Genomic DNA, 26,762 nt, shown 5'->3' with positions numbered 1-26,762 from the left:
TGTACTGGTACCCCCTGTATATAACCTCCACATTGACTCTGTACTGGTACCCCCTGTATATAGCCTCCACATTGACTCTGTACCAGTACCCCCTGTATATAGCCTCCACACTGACTCTGTACCGTAATACCCTGTATATAGCCTCCACATTGACTCTGTACTGGTACCCCCTGTATATAACCTCCACATTTACTCTGTACTGGTACCCCCTGTATATAACCTCCACATTGACTCTGTACTGGTACCCCCTGTATATAGCCTCCACATTGACTCTGTACCAGTACCCCCTGTATATAGCCTCCACACTGACTCTGTACCGTAATACCCTGTATATAGCCTCCACATTGACTCTGTACTGGTACCCCCTGTATATAACCTCCACATTGACTCTGTACTGGTACCCCCTGTATATAACCTCCACATTGACTCTGTACCGTAACACCCTGTATATAACCTCCACATTGACTCTGTACCATAACACCCTGTATATAACCTCCACATTGACTCTGTACTGGTACCCCCTGTATATAACCTCCACATTGACTCTGTACTGGTACCCCCTGTATATAACCTCCACATTGACTCTGTACTGGTACCCCCTGTATATAACCTCCACATTGACTCTGTACCGTAACACTCTGTATATAACCTCCACAATGACTCTGTACCATAACACCCTGTATATAACCTCCACATTGACTCTGTACCGTAATACCCTGTATATAACCTCCACATTGACTCTGTACTGGTACCCCCTGTATATAGCCTCCACATTGACTCTGTACCATAACACCCTGTATATAACCTCCACATTGACTCTGTACCATAACACCCTGTATATAACCTCCACATTGACTCTGTACTGGTACCCCCTGTATATAACCTCCACATTGACTCTGTACTGGTACCCCCTGTATATAACCTCCACATTGACTCTGTACTGGTACCCCCTGTATATAACCGCCACATTGACTCTGTACCGTAACACCCTGTATATAACCTCCACATTGACTCTGTACCATAACACCCTGTATATAACCTCCACATTGACTCTGTACCGTAATACCCTGTATATAACCTCCACATTGACTCTGTACTGGTACCCCCTGTATATAACCTCCACATTGACTCTGTACTGGTACCCCCTGTATATAACCTCCACATTGACTCTGTACTGGTACCCCCTGTATATAACCTCCACATTGACTCTGTACTGGTACCCCCTGTATATAACCTCCACACTGACTCTGTACTGGTACCCCCTGTATATAGCCTCCACATTGACTCTGTACCAGTACCCCCTGTATATAGCCTCCACATTGACTCTGTACTGGTACCCCCTGTATATAGCCTCCACATTGACTCTGTACTGGTACCCCCTGTATATAGCCTCCACATTGACTCTGTACTGGTACCCCCTGTATATAGCCTCCACATTGACTCTGTACTGGTACCCCCTGTATATAGCCTCCACATTGACTCTGTACCGGTACCCCCTGTATATAGCCTCCACACTGACTCTGTACCGGTACCCCCTGTATATAGCCTCCACACTGACTCTGTACCGGTACCCCCTGTATATAGCCTCCACATTGACTCTGTACTGGTACCCCTGTATATAGCCTCCACACTGACTCTGTACTGGTACCCCCTGTATATAACCTCCACATTGACTCTGTACCGGTATCCCCTGTATATAGCCTCCACATTGACTCTGTACCGGTATCCCCTGTATATAGCCTCCACATTGACTCTGTACTGGTACCCCCTGTATATAACCTCCACATTGACTCTGTACCGGTATCCCCTGTATATAGCCTCCACATTGACTCTGTACTGGTACCCCCTGTATATAGCCTCCACATTGACTCTGTACTGGTACCCCCTGTATATAGCCTCCACATTGACTCTGTACAGGTACCCCCTGTATATAACCTCATTATTGTGTTACTTTTTATTATTTTTTACTTTAGTTTATTTGGTAAATATTTGAACTCTTCTTGAACTGTTGGTTAAGGGCTTGTAAATAAGCGTTTCACGGTAAGGTCTACACGTGTTGTATTCGGCGCTTGTGACAAAATAAAGTTTGATTTGATTTAAAGTCTACAGACTAGAATGTCTACAGACTAGAATGTCTACTGACTAGAATGTCTACTGACTAGAAGGTCTACTGACTAGAAGGTCTACAGAGACTAGAAGGTCTACTGACTAGAAGGTCTACTGACTAGAAGGTCTACTGACTAGAAGGTCTACTGACTAGAAGGTCTACTGACTAGAAGGTCTACAGGCTAGAAGGTCTACTGACTAGAAGGTCTTCAGACTAGAAAGTCTACTGACTAGAAGGTCTACTGACTAGACGGTCTACTGACCAGAAGGTCTACTGACCAGAAGGTCTACAGACCAGAAGGTCTACTGAGTAGAAGGTCTACTGAGTAGAAGATCTACTGACCAGAAGGTCTACAGACCAGAAGGTCTACTGACTAGACGCTCTACAGGTCATTAGAATAATGACAGTATAACTTTATACGACTAACTTGTTGTCCTTTCATCTCCACCAGTGAAAGATGAAGATGCTGTGGTATCTGTCTGCTCTGCAGCTGTTCCTGGCTCCAGCTCTCCTGGTAAGCAGACGTGATGTTCATCTGAATAGTATTGTATAATATTGTTATTATATTCTGTGAATACAAATAGTCAGGTACAGGGGTCACATCTAACCTATATGTTACAGTAAGGTGTTATATAAGATCATACAGAGGTCACTTATTTTCCCCAGTGTATTTATCCCTGTGTTTCCTGTCTCTCTGTACCAGTGTATTTATCCCTGTGTTTCCTGTCTGCTTAACAAGTCACATAAGTTGCATGGACTCACAGGATAGTGGTGAGGTATATGACAGGATAGTGGTGAGGTAGATGACTGGATAGTGGTGAGGTAGATGACTGGATAGTGGTGAGGTAGATGACAGGATAGTGGTGAGGTAGATGACAGGATAGTGGTGAGGTAGATGACAGGATAGTGGTGAGGTAGATGACAGGATAGTGGTGAGGTAGATGACAGGATAGTGGTGATGTAGAAGACAGGATAGTGGTGAGGTAGATGACAGGATAGTGGTGAGGTAGATTCCAGGATAGTGGTGAGGTAGTTGTCTGGATAGTGGTGAGGTAGATGACAGGACCGGGGTGAGGTAGATGACAGGATAGTGTTGAGGTAGATTACAGGATAGTGGTGAGGTAGATGACAGGATAGTGGTGAGGTAGATGATAGGATAGTGGTGATGTAGCTGACAGGATAGTGGTGATGTAGATGACAGGATAGTGGTGACAGGATAGTGGTGAAGAATGTGACAGGACCGGGGTGAGGTAGATGACAGGATAGTGTTGAGGTAGATGACAGGATAGTGGTGACAGGATAGTATTGAGGTAGATGACAGGATAGTAGTGAGGTATATGACAGGATAGTAGTGAGTTAGGTGACATGGTAGTGGTGAGGTAGATGACAGGATAGTGGTAAGGTAGATGACATGATAGTGGTAAGGTAGATGACAGAATAGTGGTGAGGTAGATGACAGAATAGTAGTGAGGTACATGACAGGATAGTGGCAAGGTAGATGACAGGATAGTGGTGACAGGATAGTGGTGACAGGATAGTGGTGAGGTAGATGACAGGATAGTGGTGAGGTAGATGACAGGATAGTTATGAGGTAGATTTTTTTATTTTATTTTATTTCACCTTTATTTAACCAGGTAGGCTAGTTGAGAACAAGTTCTCATTTACAACTGCGACCTGGCCAAGATAAGGCATAGCAGTATGAGCAGACAACACAGAGTTACACATGGAGTAAACAATTAACAAGTCAATAACACAGTAGAAAAAAGGGGAGTCTATATATACATTGTGTGCAAAAGGCATGAGAAGGTAGGCAAATAATTACAATTATGCAGATTAACACTGGAGTGATAAATGATCAGAAGGTTATGTACAGGTAGAGATATTGGTGTGCAAAAGAGCAGAAAAATAAATAAATAAAAACAGTATGGGGATGAGGTAGGTGAAAATGGGTGGGCTATTTACCAATAGACTATGTACAGCTGCAGCGATCGGTTAGCTGCTCAGATAGCAGATGTTTGAAGTTGGTGAGGGAGATAAAAGTCTCCAACTTCAGCGATTTTTGCAATTCGTTCCAGTCACAGGCAGCAGAGAACTGGAACGAAAGGCGGCCAAATGAGGTGTTGGCTTTAGGGATGATCAGTGAGATACACCTGCTGGAGCGCGTGCTACGGATGGGTGTTGCCATCGTAACCAGTGAACTGAGATAAGGCGGAGCTTTACCTAGCATGGACTTGTAGATGACCTGGAGCCAGTGGGTCTGGCGACGAATATGTAGCGAGGGCCAGCCGACTAGAGCATACAAGTCGCAGTGGTGGGTGGTATAAGGTGCTTTAGTGACAAAACGGATGGCACTGTGATAAACTGCATCCAGTTTGCTGAGTAGAGTGTTGGAAGCAATTTTGTAGATGACATCGCCGAAGTCGAGGATCGGTAGGATAGTCAGTTTTACTAGGGTAAGTTTGGCGGCGTGAGTGAAGGAGGCTTTGTTGCGGAATAGAAAGCCGACTCTTGATTTGATTTTCGATTGGAGATGTTTGATATGGGTCTGGAAGGAGAGTTTAGAGTCTAGCCAGACACCTAGGTACTTATAGGTGTCCACATATTCAAGGTCGGAACCATCCAGGGTGGTGATGCTGGTCAGGCGTGCGGGTGCAGGCAGCGAACGGTTGAACAGCATGCATTTGGTTTTACTAGCGTTTAAGAGCAGTTGGAGGCCACGGAAGGAGTGCTGTATGGCATTTAAGCTCGTTTGGAGGTTAGATAGCACAGTGTCCAAGGACGGGCCGGAAGTATATAGAATGGTGTCGTCTGCGTAGAGGTGGATCAGGGAATCGCCCGCAGCATGAGAAACATCATTGATATATACAGAGAAAAGAGTCGGCCCGAGAATTGAACCCTGTGGCACCCCCATAGAGACTGCCAGAGGACCGGACAGCATGCCCTCCGATTTGACACACTGAACTCTGTCTGCAAAGTAATTGGTGAACCAGGCAAGGCAGTCATCCGAAAAACCGAGGCTACTGAGTCTGCCGATAAGAATACGGTGATTGACAGAGTCGAAAGCCTTGGCAAGGTCTATGAAGACGGCTGCACAGTACTGTCTTTTATCGATGGCGGTTATGATATCGTTTAGTACCTTGAGCGTGGCTGAGGTACACCCGTGACCGGCTCGGAAACCAGATTGCACAGCGGAGAAGGTACGGTGGATGACAGGATAGTGGTGACAGGATAGTGGTGATGTAGATGACAGGATAGTTGTGAGGTAGATGACAGGATAGTGGTGAGTTAGATGACAGGATAGTGTTGAGGTAGATGACAGGATAGTGGTAAGGTAGATGACAGGATAGTGGTGACAGGATAGTAGTGAGGTAGATGACAGGATATTAGTTAGGTAGATGACAGGATAGTCATGAGGTAGATGTTAGGATAGTGGTGACAGGATAGTAGTGAGGTAGGTGACAGGATGGTGGTGAGGTAGATGACTGGATAGTGGTGACAGGATAGTGGTAAGGTAGATGACAGGATAGTGGTGAGGTAGATGACAGGATAGTGGTGAGGTAGATGACAGGATAGTGGTGACAGGATAGTGGTGACGTTGATTACAGGATAGTGGTGAGGTAGATGACAGGATAGTGGTGAGGTAGATGACAGGATAGTGATGAGGTAGATGACTGGATAGTGGTGACAGGATAGTGGTGAGGTAGATGACAGGATAGTGGTGAGTTAGATGACAGGATAATGGTGACAGGATAGTGGTGAGGTAGATGACAGGATAGTGGTGAGGTAGATGACAGGATAGTGGTGACAGGATAGTGGTGATGTAGATGACAGGATAGTTGTGAGGTAGATGACAGGATAGTGGTGAGTTAGATGACAGGATAGTGTTGAGGTAGATGACAGGATAGTGGTAAGGTAGATAACAGGCTGGTGGTGACAGGATAGTAGTGAGGTAGATGACAGGATATTAGTTAAGTAGATGACAGGATAGTCATGAGGTAGATGTTAGGATAGTGGTGACAGGATAGTATTGAGGTAGGTGACAGGATGGTGGTGAGGTAGATGACTGGATAGTGGTGACAGGATAGTGGTAAGGTAGATGACAGGATAGTGGTGAGGTAGATGACAGGATAGTGGTGAGGTAGATGACAGGATAGTGGTGACAGGATAGTGGTGACGTTGATTACAGGATAGTGGTGAGGTAGATGACAGGATAGTGGTGAGGTAGATGACAGGATAGTGGTGACAGGATAGTGGTGAGGTAGATGACAGGATAGTGGTGAGGTAGATGACAGGATAGTGGTGAGGTAGATGACAGGATAGTGGTGAGGTAGATGACTGGATAGTGGTGAAGTAGATGACAGGATAGTGGTGAGGTAGATGACAGGATAGTGGTCATGTAGATAACAGGATAGTGGTGAGGTAGATGACAGGATAGAGGTGAGGTAGATTCCAGGATAGTGGTGAGGTAGATGTCTGGATAGTGGTGAGGTAGATGTCAGGACCTGGGTGAGGTAGATGACAGGATAGTGGTGAGGTAGATGACAGGATAATGGTGAGGTAGATGATAGGATAGTGGTGATGTAGCTGACAGGATAGTGGTGATGTAGATGACAGGATAGTGGTGACAGGATAGTGGTGAAGAATATGACAGGACCGGGGTGAGGTAGATGACAGGATAGTGTTGAGGTAGATGACAGGATAGTGGTGACAGGATAGTAGTGAGGTAGATGACAGGATAGTAGTGAGGTATATGACAGGATAGTAGTGAGTTAGGTGACATGGTAGTGGTGAGGTAGATGACAGGATAGTGGTAAGGTAGATGACATGATAGTGGTAAGGTAGATGACAGAATAGTGGTGAGGTAGATGACAGAATAGTAGTGAGGTACATGACAGGATAGTGGCAAGGTAGATGACAGGATAGTGGTGACAGGATAGTGGTGACAGGATAGTGGTGACAGGATAGTGGTGACAGGATAGTGGTGAGGTAGATGACAGGATAGTGGTGACAGGATAGTGGTGATGTAGATGACAGGATAGTGGTGAGGTAGATGACAGGATAGTGGTGAAGTAGATGACAGGATAGTGGTGAGGTAGGTGACAGGATAGTGGTGAGGTAGATGACAGGATAGTGGTGAGGTAGATGACAGGATAGTGGTGAGGTAGATGACAGGATAGTGGTGAGGTAGATGACAGGATAGTGATGAGGTAGATGACAGGATAGTGGTGAGGTAGATGACAGGATAGTGGTGAGGTAGATGACAGGATAGTGGTGATGTAGATGACAGGATAGTGGTGATGTAGATGACAGGATAGTGGTGAGGTAGATGACAGGATGGTGGTGAGGTAGATTCCAGGATAGTGGTGAGGTAGTTGTCTGGATAGTGGTGAGGTAGATGACAGGACCGGGGTGAGGTAGATGACAGGATAGTGTTGAGGTAGATTACAGGATAGTGGTGAGGTAGATGACAGGATAGTGGTGAGGTAGATGATAGGATAGTGGTGATGTAGCTGACAGGATAGTGGTGATGTAGATGACAGGATAGTGGTGAAGAATGTGACAGGACCGGGGTGAGGTAGATGACAGGATAGTGTTGAGGTAGATGACAGGATAGTGGTGACAGGATAGTGGTGATGTAGATGACAGGATAGTTGTGAGGTAGATGACAGGATAGTGGTGAGTTAGATGACAGGATAGTGTTGAGGTAGATGACAGGATAGTGGTAAGGTAGATGACAGGATAGTGGTGACAGGATAGTAGTGAGGTAGATGACAGGATATTAGTTAGGTAGATGACAGGATAGTCATGAGGTAGATGTTAGGATAGTGGTGACAGGATAGTAGTGAGGTAGGTGACAGGATGGTGGTGAGGTAGATGACTGGATAGTGGTGACAGGATAGTGGTAAGGTAGATGACAGGATAGTGGTGAGGTAGATGACAGGATAGTGGTGAGGTAGATGACAGGATAGTGGTGACGTTGATTACAGGATAGTGGTGAGGTAGATGACAGGATAGTGGTGAGGTAGATGACAGGATAGTGATGAGGTAGATGACTGGATAGTGGTGACAGGATAGTGGTGAGGTAGATGACAGGATAGTGGTGAGTTAGATGACAGGATAATGGTGACAGGATAGTGGTAAGGTAGATGACATGATAGTGGTGAGGTAGATGACAGGATAGTGGTGACAGGATAGTGGTGATGTAGATGACAGGATAGTTGTGAGGTAGATGACAGGATAGTGGTGAGTTAGATGACAGGATAGTGTTGAGGTAGATGACAGGATAGTGGTAAGGTAGATGACAGGATAGTGGTGACAGGATAGTAGTGAGGTAGATGACAGGATATTAGTTAAGTAGATGACAGGATAGTCATGAGGTAGATGTTAGGATAGTGGTGACAGGATAGTATTGAGGTAGGTGACAGGATGGTGGTGAGGTAGATGACTGGATAGTGGTGACAGGATAGTGGTAAGGTAGATGACAGGATAGTGGTGAGGTAGATGACAGGATAGTGGTGAGGTAGATGACAGGATAGTGGTGACAGGATAGTGGTGACGTTGATTACAGGATAGTGGTGAGGTACATGACAGGATAGTGGTGAGATCGATGACAGGATAGTGGTGACAGGATAGTGGTGAGGTAGATGACAGGATAGTGGTGAGGTAGATGACAGGATAGTGGTGAGGTAGATGACTGGATAGTGGTGAGGTAGATGACAGGATAGTGGTCATGTAGATAACAGGATAGTGGTGAGGTAGATGACAGGATAGAGGTGAGGTAGATTCCAGGATAGTGGTGAGGTAGATGTCTGGATAGTGGTGAGGTAGATGACAGGACCTGGGTGAGGTAGATGACAGGATAGTGGTGAGGTAGATGACAGGATAATGGTGAGGTAGATGATAGGATAGTGGTGATGTAGCTGACAGGATAGTGGTGATGTAGATGACAGGATAGTGGTGACAGGATAGTGGTGAAGAATATGACAGGACCGGGGTGAGGTAGATGACAGGATAGTGTTGAGGTAGATGACAGGATAGTGGTGACAGGATAGTAGTGAGGTAGATGACAGGATAGTAGTGAGGTATATGACAGGATAGTAGTGAGTTAGGTGACATGGTAGTGGTGAGGTAGATGACAGGATAGTGGTAAGGTAGATGACATGATAGTGGTAAGGTAGATGACAGAATAGTGGTGAGGTAGATGACAGAATAGTAGTGAGGTACATGACAGGATAGTGGCAAGGTAGATGACAGGATAGTGGTGACAGGATAGTGGTGACAGGATAGTGGTGACAGGATAGTGGTGACAGGATAGTGGTGAGGTAGATGACAGGATAGTGGTGACAGGATAGTGGTGATGTAGATGACAGGATAGTTGTGAGGTAGTTGACAGGATAGTGGTGAGGTAGATGACAGGATAGTGGTGAAGTAGATGACAGGATAGTGGTGAGGTAGATGACAGGATAGTGGTGAGGTAGATGACAGGATAGTGGTGAGGTAGATGACAGGATAGTGGTGAGGTAGATGACAGGATAGTGGTGAGGTAGATGACAGGATAGTGGTGAGGTAGATGACAGGATAGTGTTGAGGTAGATGACAGGATAGTGGTGAGGTAGATGACAGGATAGTGATGAGGTAGATGACAGGATAGTGGTGAGGTAGATGACAGGATAGTGGTGAGGTAGATGACTGGATAGTGGTGAGGTAGATGACAGGATAGTGGTGAGGTAGATGACAGGATAGTGGTGATGTAGATGACAGGATAGTGGTGATGTAGATGACAGGATAGTGGTGAGGTAGATTCCAGGATAGTGGTGAGGTAGTTGTCTGGATAGTGGTGAGGTAGATGACAGGACCGGGGTGAGGTAGATGACAGGATAGTGTTGAGGTAGATTACAGGATAGTGGTGAGGTAGATGACAGGATAGTGGTGAGGTAGATGATAGGATAGTGGTGATGTAGCTGACAGGATAGTGGTGATGTAGATGACAGGATAGTGGTGACAGGATAGTGGTGAAGAATGTGACAGGACCGGGCTGAGGTAGATGACAGGATAGTGTTGAGGTAGATGACAGGATAGTGGTGACAGGATAGTGGTGATGTAGATGACAGGATAGTTGTGAGGTAGATGACAGGATAGTGTTGAGGTAGATGACAGGATAGTGGTGACAGGATAGTGGTGAGGTAGATGACAGGATAGTGGTGAGGTAGATGATAGGATAGTGGTGATGTAGCTGACAGGATAGTGGTGATGTAGATGACAGGATAGTGGTGACAGGATAGTGGTGAAGAATGTGACAGGACCGGGCTGAGGTAGATGACAGGATAGTGTTGAGGTAGATGACAGGATAGTGGTGACAGGATAGTGGTGATGTAGATGACAGGATAGTTGTGAGGTAGATGACAGGATAGTGTTGAGGTAGATGACAGGATAGTTGTAAGGTAGATGACAGGATAGTGGTGACAGGATAGTGGTGATGTAGATGACAGGATAGTTGTGAGGTAGATGACAGGATAGTGTTGAGGTAGATGACAGGATAGTTGTAAGGTAGATGACAGGATAGTGGTGACAGGATAGTAGTGAGGTAGATGACAGGATATTAGTTAGGTAGATGACAGGATAGTCATGAGGTAGATGTTAGGATAGTGGTGACAGGATAGTAGTGAGGTAGGTGACAGGATGGTGGTGAGGTAGATGACTGGATAGTGGTGACAGGATAGTGGTAAGGTAGATGACAGGATAGTGGTGAGGTAGATGACAGGATAGTGGTGAGGTAGATGACAGGATAGTGGTGAGGTAGATGACAGGATAGTGGTGACGTTGATTACAGGATAGTGGTGAGGTAGATGACAGGATAGTGGTGAGGTAGATGACAGGATAGTGATGAGGTAGATGACTGGATAGTGGTGACAGGATAGTGGTGAGGTAGATGACAGGATAGTGGTGAGTTAGATGACAGGATAATGGTGACAGGATAGTGGTGAGGTAGATGACAGGATAGTGGTGAGGTAGATGACAGGATAGTGGTGACAGGATAGTGGTGATGTAGATGACATGATAGTGGTGAGGTACATGACAGGATAGTGGTGAGGTAGATGACAGGATAGTGATGAGGTAGATGACTGGATAGTGGTGACAGGATAGTGGTGAGGTAGATGACAGGATAGTGGTTAGTTAGATGACAGGATAGTGGTGAGGTTGATGACAGTATAGTGGTGACAGGATAGTAGTGAGGTAGATGACAGGATAGTGGTGAGGTAGATGACAGGATAGTGGTGAGGTAGATGACAGGATAGTGGTGAGGTAGATGACAGGATAGTGGTGAGGTAGATGACAGGATAGTGGTGAGGTAGATGACAGGATAGTAGTGAGGTAGATGACAGGATAGTGGTGAGGTAGATGACAGGATAGCGGTGAGGTAGATGACAGGATAGCGGTGAGGTAGATGACAGGATAGTAGTGAGGTAGATGACAGGATAGTGGTGAGGTAGATGACAGGATAGTGGTGAGGTAGATGACAGGATAGTGGTGAGGTAGATGACAGGATAGTGGTGATGTAGATGACAGGATAGTGGTGATGTAGATGACAGGATAGTGGTGAGGTAGATGACAGGATAGTGGTGAGGTAGATTCCAGGATAGTGGTGAGGTAGTTGTCTGGATAGTGGTGAGGTAGATGACAGGACCGGGGTGAGGTAGATGACAGGATAGTGTTGAGGTAGATTACAGGATAGTGGTGAGGTAGATGACAGGATAGTGGTGAGGTAGATGATAGGATAGTGGTGATGTAGCTGACAGGATAGTGGTGATGTAGATGACAGGATAGTGGTGAAGAATGTGACAGGACCGGGGTGAGGTAGATGACAGGATAGTGTTGAGGTAGATGACAGGATAGTGGTGACAGGATAGTGGTGATGTAGATGACAGGATAGTTGTGAGGTAGATGACAGGATAGTGGTGAGTTAGATGACAGGATAGTGTTGAGGTAGATGACAGGATAGTGGTAAGGTAGATGACAGGATAGTGGTGACAGGATAGTAGTGAGGTAGATGACAGGATATTAGTTAGGTAGATGACAGGATAGTCATGAGGTAGATGTTAGGATAGTGGTGACAGGATAGTAGTGAGGTAGGTGACAGGATGGTGGTGAGGTAGATGACTGGATAGTGGTGACAGGATAGTGGTAAGGTAGATGACAGGATAGTGGTGAGGTAGATGACAGGATAGTGGTGAGGTAGATGACAGGATAGTGGTGACGTTGATTACAGGATAGTGGTGAGGTAGATGACAGGATAGTGGTGAGGTAGATGACAGGATAGTGATGAGGTAGATGACTGGATAGTGGTGACAGGATAGTGGTGAGGTAGATGACAGGATAGTGGTGAGTTAGATGACAGGATAATGGTGACAGGATAGTGGTAAGGTAGATGACATGATAGTGGTGAGGTAGATGACAGGATAGTGGTGACAGGATAGTGGTGATGTAGATGACAGGATAGTTGTGAGGTAGATGACAGGATAGTGGTGAGTTAGATGACAGGATAGTGTTGAAGTAGATGACAGGATAGTGGTAAGGTAGATGACAGGATAGTGGTGACAGGATAGTAGTGAGGTAGATGACAGGATATTAGTTAAGTAGATGACAGGATAGTCATGAGGTAGATGTTAGGATAGTGGTGACAGGATAGTATTGAGGTAGGTGACAGGATGGTGGTGAGGTAGATGACTGGATAGTGGTGACAGGATAGTGGTAAGGTAGATGACAGGATAGTGGTGAGGTAGATGACAGGATAGTGGTGAGGTAGATGACAGGATAGTGGTGACAGGATAGTGGTGACGTTGATTACAGGATAGTGGTGAGGTACATGACAGGATAGTGGTGAGATCGATGACAGGATAGTGGTGACAGGATAGTGGTGAGGTAGATGACAGGATAGTGGTGAGGTAGATGACAGGATAGTGGTGAGGTAGATGACTGGATAGTGGTGAGGTAGATGACAGGATAGTGGTCATGTTGATAACAGGATAGTGGTGAGGTAGATGACAGGATAGAGGTGAGGTAGATTCCAGGATAGTGGTGAGGTAGATGTCTGGATAGTGGTGAGGTAGATGACAGGACCTGGGTGAGGTAGATGACAGGATAGTGGTGAGGTAGATGACAGGATAATGGTGAGGTAGATGATAGGATAGTGGTGATGTAGCTGACAGGATAGTGGTGATGTAGATGACAGGATAGTGGTGACAGGATAGTGGTGAAGAATATGACAGGACCGGGGTGAGGTAGATGACAGGATAGTGTTGAGGTAGATGACAGGATAGTGGTGACAGGATAGTAGTGAGGTAGATGACAGGATAGTAGTGAGGTATATGACAGGATAGTAGTGAGTTAGGTGACATGGTAGTGGTGAGGTAGATGACAGGATAGTGGTAAGGTAGATGACATGATAGTGGTAAGGTAGATGACAGAATAGTGGTGAGGTAGATGACAGAATAGTAGTGAGGTACATGACAGGATAGTGGCAAGGTAGATGACAGGATAGTGGTGACAGGATAGTGGTGACAGGATAGTGGTGACAGGATAGTGGTGACAGGATAGTGGTGAGGTAGATGACAGGATAGTGGTGACAGGATAGTGGTGATGTAGATGACAGGATAGTGGTGAGGTAGTTGTCTGGATAGTGGTGAGGTAGATGACAGGACCGGGGTGAGGTAGATGACAGGATAGTGTTGAGGTAGATTACAGGATAGTGGTGAGGTAGATGACAGGATAGTGGTGAGGTAGATGATAGGATAGTGGTGATGTAGCTGACAGGATAGTGGTGATGTAGATGACAGGATAGTGGTGAAGAATGTGACAGGACCGGGGTGAGGTAGATGACAGGATAGTGTTGAGGTAGATGACAGGATAGTGGTGACAGGATAGTGGTGATGTAGATGACAGGATAGTTGTGAGGTAGATGACAGGATAGTGGTGAGTTAGATGACAGGATAGTGTTGAGGTAGATGACAGGATAGTGGTAAGGTAGATGACAGGATAGTGGTGACAGGATAGTAGTGAGGTAGATGACAGGATATTAGTTAGGTAGATGACAGGATAGTCATGAGGTAGATGTTAGGATAGTGGTGACAGGATAGTAGTGAGGTAGGTGACAGGATGGTGGTGAGGTAGATGACTGGATAGTGGTGACAGGATAGTGGTAAGGTAGATGACAGGATAGTGGTGAGGTAGATGACAGGATAGTGGTGAGGTAGATGACAGGATAGTGGTGACGTTGATTACAGGATAGTGGTGAGGTAGATGACAGGATAGTGGTGAGGTAGATGACAGGATAGTGATGAGGTAGATGACTGGATAGTGGTGACAGGATAGTGGTGAGGTAGATGACAGGATAGTGGTGAGTTAGATGACAGGATAATGGTGACAGGATAGTGGTAAGGTAGATGACATGATAGTGGTGAGGTAGATGACAGGATAGTGGTGACAGGATAGTGGTGATGTAGATGACAGGATAGTTGTGAGGTAGATGACAGGATAGTGGTGAGTTAGATGACAGGATAGTGTTGAAGTAGATGACAGGATAGTGGTAAGGTAGATGACAGGATAGTGGTGACAGGATAGTAGTGAGGTAGATGACAGGATATTAGTTAAGTAGATGACAGGATAGTCATGAGGTAGATGTTAGGATAGTGGTGACAGGATAGTATTGAGGTAGGTGACAGGATGGTGGTGAGGTAGATGACTGGATAGTGGTGACAGGATAGTGGTAAGGTAGATGACAGGATAGTGGTGAGGTAGATGACAGGATAGTGGTGAGGTAGATGACAGGATAGTGGTGACAGGATAGTGGTGACGTTGATTACAGGATAGTGGTGAGGTACATGACAGGATAGTGGTGAGATCGATGACAGGATAGTGGTGACAGGATAGTGGTGAGGTAGATGACAGGATAGTGGTGAGGTAGATGACAGGATAGTGGTGAGGTAGATGACTGGATAGTGGTGAGGTAGATGACAGGATAGTGGTCATGTTGATAACAGGATAGTGGTGAGGTAGATGACAGGATAGAGGTGAGGTAGATTCCAGGATAGTGGTGAGGTAGATGTCTGGATAGTGGTGAGGTAGATGACAGGACCTGGGTGAGGTAGATGACAGGATAGTGGTGAGGTAGATGACAGGATAATGGTGAGGTAGATGATAGGATAGTGGTGATGTAGCTGACAGGATAGTGGTGATGTAGATGACAGGATAGTGGTGACAGGATAGTGGTGAAGAATATGACAGGACCGGGGTGAGGTAGATGACAGGATAGTGTTGAGGTAGATGACAGGATAGTGGTGACAGGATAGTAGTGAGGTAGATGACAGGATAGTAGTGAGGTATATGACAGGATAGTAGTGAGTTAGGTGACATGGTAGTGGTGAGGTAGATGACAGGATAGTGGTAAGGTAGATGACATGATAGTGGTAAGGTAGATGACAGAATAGTGGTGAGGTAGATGACAGAATAGTAGTGAGGTACATGACAGGATAGTGGCAAGGTAGATGACAGGATAGTGGTGACAGGATAGTGGTGACAGGATAGTGGTGACAGGATAGTGGTGACAGGATAGTGGTGAGGTAGATGACAGGATAGTGGTGACAGGATAGTGGTGATGTAGATGACAGGATAGTTGTGAGGTAGTTGACAGGATAGTGGTGAGGTAGATGACAGGATAGTGGTGAAGTAGATGACAGGATAGTGGTGAGGTAGATGACAGGATAGTGGTGAGGTAGATGACAGGATAGTGGTGAGGTAGATGACAGGATAGTGGTGAGGTAGATGACAGGATAGTGGTGAGGTAGATGACAGGATAGTGGTGAGGTAGATGACAGGATAGTGTTGAGGTAGATGACAGGATAGTGGTGAGGTAGATGACAGGATAGTGATGAGGTAGATGACAGGATAGTGGTGAGGTAGATGACAGGATAGTGGTGAGGTAGATGACTGGATAGTGGTGAGGTAGATGACAGGATAGTGGTGAGGTAGATGACAGGATAGTGGTGATGTAGATGACAGGATAGTGGTGATGTAGATGACAGGATAGTGGTGAGGTAGATTCCAGGATAGTGGTGAGGTAGTTGTCTGGATAGTGGTGAGGTAGATGACAGGACCGGGGTGAGGTAGATGACAGGATAGTGTTGAGGTAGATTACAGGATAGTGGTGAGGTAGATGACAGGATAGTGGTGAGGTAGATGATAGGATAGTGGTGATGTAGCTGACAGGATAGTGGTGATGTAGATGACAGGATAGTGGTGACAGGATAGTGGTGAAGAATGTGACAGGACCGGGCTGAGGTAGATGACAGGATAGTGTTGAGGTAGATGACAGGATAGTGGTGACAGGATAGTGGTGATGTAGATGACAGGATAGTTGTGAGGTAGATGACAGGATAGTGTTGAGGTAGATGACAGGATAGTGGTGACAGGATAGTGGTGAGGTAGATGACAGGATAGTGGTGAGGTAGATGATAGGATAGTGGTGATGTAGCTGACAGGATAGTGGTGATGTAGATGACAGGATAGTGGTGACAGGATAGTGGTGAAGAATGTGACAGGACCGGGCTGAGGTAGATGACAGGATAGTGTTGAGGTAGATGACAGGATAGTGGTGACAGGATAGTGGTGATGTAGATGACAGGATAGTTGTGAGGTAGATGACAGGATAGTGTTGAGGTAGATGACAGGATAGTTGTAAGGTAGATGACAGGATAGTGGTGACAGGATAGTGGTGATGTAGATGACAGGATAGTTGTGAGGTAGATGACAGGATAGTGTTGAGGTAGATGACAGGATAGTTGTAAGGTAGATGACAGGATAGTGGTGACAGGATAGTAGTGAGGTAGATGACAGGATATTAGTTAGGTAGATGACAGGATAGTCATGAGGTAGATGTTAGGATAGTGGTGACAGGATAGTAGTGAGGTAGGTGACAGGATGGTGGTGAGGTAGATGACTGGATAGTGGTGACAGGATAGTGGTAAGGTAGATGACAGGATAGTGGTGAGGTAGATGACAGGATAGTGGTGAGGTAGATGACAGGATAGTGGTGAGGTAGATGACAGGATAGTGGTGACGTTGATTACAGGATAGTGGTGAGGTAGATGACAGGATAGTGGTGAGGTAGATGACAGGATAGTGATGAGGTAGATGACTGGATAGTGGTGACAGGATAGTGGTGAGGTAGATGACAGGATAGTGGTGAGTTAGATGACAGGATAATGGTGACAGGATAGTGGTGAGGTAGATGACAGGATAGTGGTGAGGTAGATGACAGGATAGTGGTGACAGGATAGTGGTGATGTAGATGACATGATAGTGGTGAGGTACATGACAGGATAGTGGTGAGGTAGATGACAGGATAGTGATGAGGTAGATGACTGGATAGTGGTGACAGGATAGTGGTGAGGTAGATGACAGGATAGTGGTTAGTTAGATGACAGGATAGTGGTGAGGTTGATGACAGTATAGTGGTGACAGGATAGTAGTGAGGTAGATGACAGGATAGTGGTGAGGTAGATGACAGGATAGTGGTGAGGTAGATGACAGGATAGTGGTGAGGTAGATGACAGGATAGTGGTGAGGTAGATGACAGGATAGTGGTGAGGTAGATGACAGGATAGTAGTGAGGTAGATGACAGGATAGTGGTGAGGTAGATGACAGGATAGCGGTGAGGTAGATGACAGGATAGCGGTGAGGTAGATGACAGGATAGTAGTGAGGTAGATGACAGGATAGTGGTGAGGTAGATGACAGGATAGTGGTGAGGTAGATGACAGGATAGTGGTGAGGTAGATGACAGGATAGTGGTGAGGTAGATGACAGGATAGTAGTGAGGTCGATGACAGGATAGTGGTGAGGTAGATGACAGGATAGCGGTGAGGTAGATGACAGGATAGTGGTGAGGTAGATGACAGGATAGCGGTGAGGTAGATGACAGGATAGTAGTGAGGTAGATGACAGGATAGTGGTGAGGTAGATGACAGGATAGTGGTGAGGTAGATGACAGGATAGTGGTGAGGTAGATGACAGGATAGTGGTGAGGTAGATGACAGGATAGTGGTGAGGTAGATGACAGGATAGTAGTGTAGGCCCTAGTCTAAAGTATCGTGTTCCTATAAAGCCCTGTTGTCCCTGGTCTAAAGTATCGTGTTCCTATAAAGCCCTGTTGTCCCTGGTCTAAAGTATCGTGTTCCTATAAAGCCCTGTGGGCCCTGGTCTAAAGTATCGTGTTCCTATAAAGCCCTGTTGTCCCTGGTCTAAAGTATCGTGTTCCTATAAAGCCCTGTTGTCCCTGGTCTAAAGTATAGTGTTCCTATAAAGCCCTGTTGTCCCTGGTCTAAAGTATCTTGTTCCTGTAAAGCCCCGTGGGCCCCGGTCTAAAGTATCTTGTTCCTATAAAGCCCTGTTGTCCCTGGTCTAAAGTATCTTGTTCCTATAAAGCCCTGTGGGCCCTGGTCTAAAGTATCGTGTCCCTATAAAGCCCTCTTGTCCCTGGTCTAAAGTATAGTGTTCCTATAAAGCCCTGTTGTCCCTAGTCTAAAGTATCTTGTTCCTATAAAGCCCTGTGGGCCCTGGTCTAAAGTATCGTGTTCCTATAAAGCCCTGTGGGCCCTGGTCTAAAGTATCGTGTTCCTATAAAGCCCTGTTGTCCCTAGTCTAAAGTATCTTGTTCCTATAAAGCCCTGTGGGCCCTGGTCTAAAGTATCGTGTTCCTATAAAGCCCTGTGGGCCCTGGTCTAAAGTATCGTGTTCCTATAAAGCCCTGTATAGGCCCCTGGTTGTAGTGCACTCAATAGGGAATAGGGTGCCATTTGGGACAGAGACCATAATGTGTTGTTGTGTATGTCCAGCTGCCCAATGGGGACTACTGGGAGGAATGGAGTCCCTATGGAGAATGTAGTCGGAGCTGTGGGAGTGGGGTTACCATGAGAACCAGGAGATGTGTCAGCCAGAGGTAAGAGAGTGATGTTGTTCTTTGTTGTTATTTCTTTCTTTCCTGTTTCTCTGTCCACTCTAGGCTACCCCTGTGTCTCTCTGTCCACTCTAGGCTACCCCTGTGTCTCTCTGTCCACTCTAGGCTACCTCTGTGTCTCTCTGTCCTCTCTAGGCTACCCCTGTGTCTCTCTGTCCACTCTAGGCTACCCCTGTGTCTCTCTGTCCACTCTAGGCTACCTCTGTGTCTCTCTGTCCACTCTAGGCTACCCCTGTGTCTCTCTGTCCTCTCTAGGCTACCCCTGTGTTTCTCTCTCTGTCCTCTCTAAGCTACCCCTCTGTTTCTCTGTCCTCTCTAGGCTACCCCTGTGTCTCTCTGTCCACTCTAGGCTACCCCTGTGTCTCTCTGTCCTCTCTAGGCTACCCCTGTGTTTCTCTCTCTGTCCTCTCTAAGCTACCCCTCTGTTTCTCTGTCCTCTCTAGGCTACCCCTGTGTCTCTCTGTCCACTCTAGGCTACCCCTGTGTCTCTCTGTCCACTCTAGGCTACCCCTGTGTCTCTCTGTCCACTCTAGGCTACCCCTGTGTTTCTCTGTCCTCTCTAGGCTACCCCTGTGTTTCTCTCTCTGTCCACTCTAGGCTACCCCTGTGTTTCTCTCTCTGTCCTCTCTAGGCTACCCCTGTGTTTCTCTGTCGACTCTAGGCTACCCCTGTGTCTCTCTGTCTACTCTAGGCTACCCCTGTGTCTCTCTGTCCACTCTAGGCTACCCCTGTGTTTCTCTGTCCACTCTAGGCTGTCCTATGTTTTACAAGGTCAAATCAAATCATATGTCATTGGTCACATACACATGGTTAGCAGATGTTAATGCGAGTGTAGCAAAATGCTTGTGCTTCTAGTTCCGACAGTGCAGTAATAACCAACAAGTAATCTAACAATTCCCCAACAACTACCTAATACACACAAATCTAAAGAGATGGAATAAGAATATGTACATATAAATATATGGATGAGCGATGGCCAAGCGGCATAGGCAAGGTGCAATTTACGGTATAAAATACAGTATATACATGTGATATGAGTAATGTACGATATGTAAACATTATTTGAAGTGGCATTATTTAAAGTGGCATTGTTTAAAGTGACTAGTGATCCATTTATTAGTGTCCAGTGATTGGGTCTCAATGTAGGCAGCAACCTCTCTGAGTTAGTGACGGCTGTTTAGCAGTCTGATGGCCTTGAGAAAGAAGCTGTTTTTCAATCTCTCGGTCTGAGTTTTGCACCTGTACTGACCTCGCCTTCTGGATGGTAGCGGGATGAACAGGCAGTGGCTCGGGTGGTTGTTGTCCTTGATGATCTTTTTGGCCTTCCTGTGACATCAGGTGCTGTATGCGTCATGGAGGGCAGGTAGTTTGCCCCCGGTGATGCGTTGTGCAGACCGCACCGCCCTCTGGAGAGTCTGGCAGTTGAGGGCGGTACAGTTGCTGTACCAGGCTGTGACACTGCCCGACAGGATGCTCTTGATTGTGCATCTGTAACAGTTTGTCAGGGTTTTGGGTGACAAGCCAAGTTTCTTCAGCTTCCTGAGGTTGCAGAGGTGCTGTTGCCACACTGTCTCAGTTTGTCTGTAATGTGTACACCCAGAAACTTAAAACGTTCCACCTTCTCCACTGCGGTCCCTTCGATGTGGATAGGGGGGTGCTCACGCTGCTGATTCCTGAAGTCCATGATCATCTCCTTTGTTTTGTTTACGATGAGTGAGAGGTTGTTTTCCTGACACCACACCTCCTCCCTGTAGGCTGTCTTGTCGTTGTTGGTGGTCAGGCCCACTACTGTTGTGTCGTCTGCAAACTTGATGATTGAGTTGGAGGCGTGCATGGCCAAACAGTCGCGGGTGAACACATAGTACAGGAGAGGGCTGAGCACGCACCCTTGTGGGGCCACCAGTGTTGAGGGTCAGCAAAGTGGAGATGTTGTTTCCTACCTTCACCACCTGGGGGCGGCCCATCAGAAAGTCCAGGACCCAGTTTCACAGGGCGGGGTTGAGACCCAGGGCCTCCAGCTTGTTGATGAGCTTGGAGGGTACTATGGTGTTGAATGCAGAGTCAATGAACAGCATTCTTACATACAGTGGGGCAAAAACGTATTTAGTCAGCCACCAATTGTGCAAGTTCTCCCACTTAAAAAGATGAGAGAGGCCTGTAATTTTCATCATAGGAAATCCAGAAAATCACATTGTAGGATTTTTAATGATTTTATTAGCAAATTATGGTGGAAAATAAGTATTTGTAAAAAGTATTTTATACTTTTTTGCCCCACTGTAAGTGTTATTTTTGTCCAGATGTGCAGTGTGATGGTGATTGCGTCATCTGTGGACCTTTTGGGGCAGTATGCAAACTGAAGTGGGTCTAGGGTGGCCGGTAAGGCGGAGGTGATATGATCAAAGCACCTCATGATGACAGAAGTAAGTGCTACGGGGCGATAGTCATTTAGTTCAGTTATCTTTGTTTTCTTGGGTACGGGACAAACGGTAGCCATCTTGAAGCAAGTGGGGACAACAGACTGGGATAGGGAGAGAGATTGAATATGTCCGTAAACACACCAGCCAGTTGGTCTGCGCATGCTCTGAGGACACAGCTAGGGATGCCGTCTGGGTCAGCAGCCTTCCGGGGGTTAACACGTTTAAATGTCTTACTCACGTCAGCCACGGAGAAGGAGAGGAGGGGGGCCGTAGTTATTGTTAGCGTGACGATGGCACTGTATTATCATCAAAACGTGCAAAGAAGGTGTTTAGTTTGTCTGGAAGCGTGACTTCGGTGTCTGTGATGTGGCTGTTTTTGTTTTTGTAGTCCGTTATTTCCTGTATACCCTGCCACATACGTCTCGTGTCCACCTTGTCCCTGTACTGACATTTCCCTTGTTTGATTGCCTTGCGGAGGGAATAACTACACTGTTTATATTCAGCCATATTCCCAGTCTTTCCATGGTTAAATGCGGTGGATCGCATATTCAGTGTTGTGCGAATGCCGCCATCCACCCACGGTTTCTGGTTAGGGTAGGTTTTAATAGTCACAGTGGGTACAACATCTCCATTGCACTTCTTTATAAACACACTCACCGAGTCAGCGTATAGGTCAATGTTGTTCTCTGAGGCTGACCGGAACATATTCCAGTCTGCGTCATCAAAAACAATCTTGAAGCGTGGATTCCAATTGGTCAGACCAGCTTTGAATGGTTCTCGTCACTGGTACATCCTGTTTGAGTTTCTGCCCTTAAGACGGAATGAGCAAGATGGCGTCATGGTCGGATTTGCTGAAGGGAGGGCGGGGGAGGGCTTTGTATGCGTCGCAGAAGTTAGAGTTGCAGTGATCGAGAGTATTAGCCCTGCGAGTCGTGCAATCAATATGCTGATAGAATTTAGGTAGCCTTGTTCTCAAATTTGCTTTGTTAAAATCCCCAGCTACAATAAATGCTGCCTCAGGATATATGGTTTCCAGTTTAGAGTCCAGTGAAGTTCCTTGAGGGCCGTCTTGGTGTTCGCTTGAGGGGGAATGTACACATCTGTGACTATAACTGACGAGAATTATCTTGGTAGGAAAAATGGCCGACATTTGATTGTAAGGAATTCTAGATCGGGTGAGCATGAGGACTTGAATTGCTGTATGTTGTTATGATTACACCATGAGTTGTTAATCATGAAGCATACACCCCCACCCTTCCTCTTCCCAGTGAGGTGTTTATCTCTGTCAGCGCCATGAATGGAGAAGCCCTGTGGCTGAACCGATTTCGACAAAAAATTCAGAGAGAGCCATGTGAAACAGAGAATATTACAATCTCTGATGTCTCTCTGGAAGGCAACCCTTGGCTCTAATTTCGTCTACCTTGTTCTCAAGAGACGGGACATTGGCAAGTAGTATACTTGGGAGCGATGTGCACGTCTACGGAGCCTGACCACCACTCCCTCTGCCCCTTCTGCGGCGCCGTTGTTTTGGGTCGGCTACTCGGATTAGATCATTTTTCCTGGGTGGTGGTTCGAACAGAGGATCCGCTTTGGGAAAGTCGTATTCCTTATCGTAATGTTGGTCAGTTGACATCACTCTTATATCCAATAGTTCTTCCCGGCTCTATGTAATAAGACTTAAGATTTACTGGGGTAACAATGTAAGAAATAATACATTAAAAAAACAAAATACTGCATAGTTTCCTAAGATCGCGAAGCGAGGCGACCATCTCTGTCGGTGCCATATTTGATTGTAGGGAGTGGCAGTTTAACTTTGAATAGGATTTCTATCTTTAAGTTGGGTGTTGCCTTCTACACCCTCAGCGTGCTGTGAAGCCAACAGAAGATGAAAAGGGAACTTATTACTGTGTTACAGCAACACTCGTTGTGAACCAATTATACAGCGTCTTTCCTTCTTGACAGGTTTTACTAGCAGTGGCTTAGTGTTTGTTCTTGACAGATTTAGCTAGCGGTGGTTGAGTGTGTTTTCTTGTGCGTGTGTTGAAAGGAATCTATATTTGTGGCTTGTTGTGCTGGAGGTTGATTATGCAGGAAAGAGAGGAGCAAGGAGAGAGGGGAGGGATAGAGCTAAGCTAAGCGCTTTGTCCATAAATCATATAGTTGGAATCCAGCCTGCTTGTTCCCTCTTGCACCTGATAATATTATGAAGAGAGGAAAGTAAAGTACATGTCTCCCCATGTACAGCCGGATGATCGTGTAGTCTCCCATTTTAACTGGATGAGGAGGTACAGACTCAAGGAGTCTTACATGACATGTCATCCCCCTGGGGTCACTACACCCCAAATCCTTCCTAAGGAGTTTGGTTGTATATGAGTGTCTTTGACTTTGTTCTTCATAGTTCATCCCCCTTTCCCAGCAGTGATCTATACTGCCCAGCAGACACAGACAAATCAGATATTTATGCTGCTATCGGAAATCGCCACAAACGTTAGTCAGCAGCAACTTTTTCAGTACGATTTAGTGATGGCAGCTTGAGGTTGGTATGGTAAAGGAACAGGCTCAAAGCTGAAAGTGTTTTTCCAGGTCTGGGTCTGTGGGCACTGGGCTGAAGGCTGGGTCTTAGGGCACTGGGCTGAAGGCTGGGTCTGCGGGCACTTGGCTGAAGGCTGGGTCTGCGGGCACTGGGCTGAAGGCTGGATCTGCGGGCACTAGGCACTGGGCTGAAGGCTGGATCTGTGGGCACTGGGCTGAAGGCTGGGTCTTAGGGCACTGGGCTGAAGGCTGGATCTGTGGGCACTGGGCCAAAGGCTGGGTCTGTGGGCACTGGGCTGAAGGCTGGGTCTGTGGGCACTAGGCACTGGGACGAAGGCTGGATCTGTGGGCACTGGGCTGAAGGCTGGGTCTGAGGGCACTGGGCCGAAGGCTGGGTCGGTGGGCACTGGGCTGAAGGCTGTGTCTGCGGGCACTGGGGTGAAGGCTGGGTCTGCGGGCAATGGGCTGAAGCCTGGGTCTTAGGGCACTGGGCTGAAGGCTGGGTCTGCGGGCACTTGGCTGAAGGCTGGGTCTGCGGGCACTGGGCTGAAGGCTGGATCTGCGGGCACTGGGCTGAAGGCTGGGTCTTAGGGCACTGGGCTGAAGGCTGGGTCTTAGGGCACTGGGCTGAAGGCTGGGTCTGCGGGCACTGGGCTGAAGGCTGGATCTGCGGGCACTGGGCTGAAGGCTGGGTCTGCTTAGATCTCAGTTAGGAGGAATTTATTCAAACATAAATGGCTTCCTAGACGTGCTGAAGCACAGCTACACTGATGTCATTGGTTATTTTCATTTCACATTTTGGAAAAGAAATTAGACAAATATCTTGACAGCGGAGTCAAATCCATTTAATTTACTGTCAGTTGAAGGGACATGGATATAGAAGACTGTGATTTGGCACATGAGACAGAGAGCGAGCTTTGTATCACTGTACAGGGAAAAGTATATTGTACCTTTATCTCCATCCACGCCCTAGCACCCATGGCTACCATTAAATACTCTCTGCCTGTTGAATCATTAATGCTGTCACTGTTAGTCTAACACGCCCAAATGCTGCTCTACCCCGTTACACGCCAGACAGTCAGTTAGCCAGCCAGCCAGCCAGTCAGTTAGCCAGCCAGACAATCAATTAGCCAGCCAGACAGTCAGTTAGCCAGCCAGACAGTCAGTTAGCCAGCCAGACAGTCAGTTGGTGAATTAGCCAGCCAGACAGTCAGGTAGCCAGCCAAACAGTCAGTTAGCCAGCCAGACAGTCAGTTAGCCAGCCAGACAGTCAGTTGGCCAGCCAGACAGTCAGTTAGCCAGCCAGACAGTCAGGTAAACAGCCAGACAGTCAGTTAGCCAATTAGCCAGCCAGACAGTCAGTTTGCCAGCCATCCAGCCAGACAGTCAATTAGCCAGCCAGACAGTCAGTTGGCCAGCCAGACAGTCAGTTAGCCAGCCAGACAGTCAGTTGGCGAATTAGCCAGCCAGACAGTCAGTTAGCCAGCCAAACAGTCAGTTAGCCAGCCAGACAGTCAGTTGGCCAGCCAGACAGTCAGTTAGCCAGCCAGACAGTCAGGTAAACAGCCAGACAGTCAGTTAGCCAATTAGCCAGCCAGACAGTCAGTTTGCCAGCCATCCAGCCAGACAGTTAGCCAGCCAGCCAGCCAGTTAGCCAGCCAGACAGTCAGTCAGTCAGTTAGTTAGCCAGCCAGACAGTCAGTTCAATAACAGTTGGCTGAACAGAAATAAGACAAATGTCTTGACAGTAGTTACCTGCCTCCACCCAGCTGGTACACCCAGCCTCCATGCTACCTGCCTCCACCCAGCTGGTACACCCAGCCTCCATGCTACCTGCCTCCACCCAGCTGGTACACCCAGTCCAGCCTCCATGCTACCTGCCTCCACCCAGCTGGTACAACCAGTCCAGCCTCCGTGCTACCTGCCTCCCCCAGCTGGTGCACCAAGCCTCCATGCTACCTGCCTCCACCCAGCTGGTACACCCAGTCCAGCCTCCATGCTACCTGCCTCCACCCAGCTGGTACACCCAGCCTCCATGCTACCTGCCTCCACCCAGCTGGTACACCCAGCCTCCATGCTACCTGCCTCCACCCAGCTGGTACACCCAGTCCAGCCTCCATGCTACCTGCCTCCACCCAGCTGGTACACCCAGTCCAGCCTCCATGCTACCTGCCTCCACCCAGCTGGTACAACCAGTCCAGCCTCCGTGCTACCTGCCTCCCCCAGCTGGTGCACCCAGCCTCCATGCTACCTGCCTCCACCCAGCTGGTACACCCAGTCCAGCCTCCATGCTACCTGCCTCCACCCAGCTGGTACACCCAGCCTCCATGCTACCTGCCTCCACCCAGCTGGTACACCCAGCCTCCATGCTACTTGCCTACACCCAGCTGGTACACCCAGTCCAGGCTCCATGCTACCTGCCTCCACCCAGCTGGTACAACCAGTCCAGCCTCCGTGCTACCTACCTCCCCCCAGCTGGTACACCCAGTCCAGCCTCCATGCTACCTGCCTCCACCCAGCTGGTACAACCAGTCCAGCCTCCGTGCTACCTGCCTCCCCCAACTGGTGCTCCCAGCCTCCATGCTACCTGCCTCCACCCAGCTGGTACACCCAGTCCAGCCTCCATGCTACCTGCCTCCACCCAGCTGGTACACCCAGCCTCCATGCTACCTGCCTCCACCCAGCTGGTACACCC

General features: G+C 47.3%; 1 protein-coding gene across 2 annotated transcripts in view; it reads left to right on the top strand.

Annotated features, from left to right (window-relative positions):
• The window catches only part of LOC139383553 (papilin-like), an 89,112-nt gene that overhangs the window by 8,110 nt on the left and 54,240 nt on the right, over positions 1-26,762 (top strand). For both annotated transcript variants that reach the window (XM_071128132.1, XM_071128131.1), the window contains exons 2-3: positions 2,559-2,621; positions 18,997-19,100. In XM_071128132.1, the coding sequence (XP_070984233.1) occupies positions 2,565-2,621; positions 18,997-19,100 (161 nt within the window). In that variant the 5' untranslated portion in view covers positions 2,559-2,564. The remainder of the gene's footprint in view (positions 1-2,558; positions 2,622-18,996; positions 19,101-26,762) is intronic.

This window comes from Oncorhynchus clarkii, chromosome 25, assembly GCF_045791955.1.
Source record: "Oncorhynchus clarkii lewisi isolate Uvic-CL-2024 chromosome 25, UVic_Ocla_1.0, whole genome shotgun sequence".
Lineage (NCBI taxonomy): Eukaryota > Metazoa > Chordata > Actinopteri > Salmoniformes > Salmonidae > Oncorhynchus > Oncorhynchus clarkii.
The sequence above is the reverse complement of the archived record's forward strand: the minus strand, read 5'-3'. Positions and strand labels throughout refer to the sequence as shown.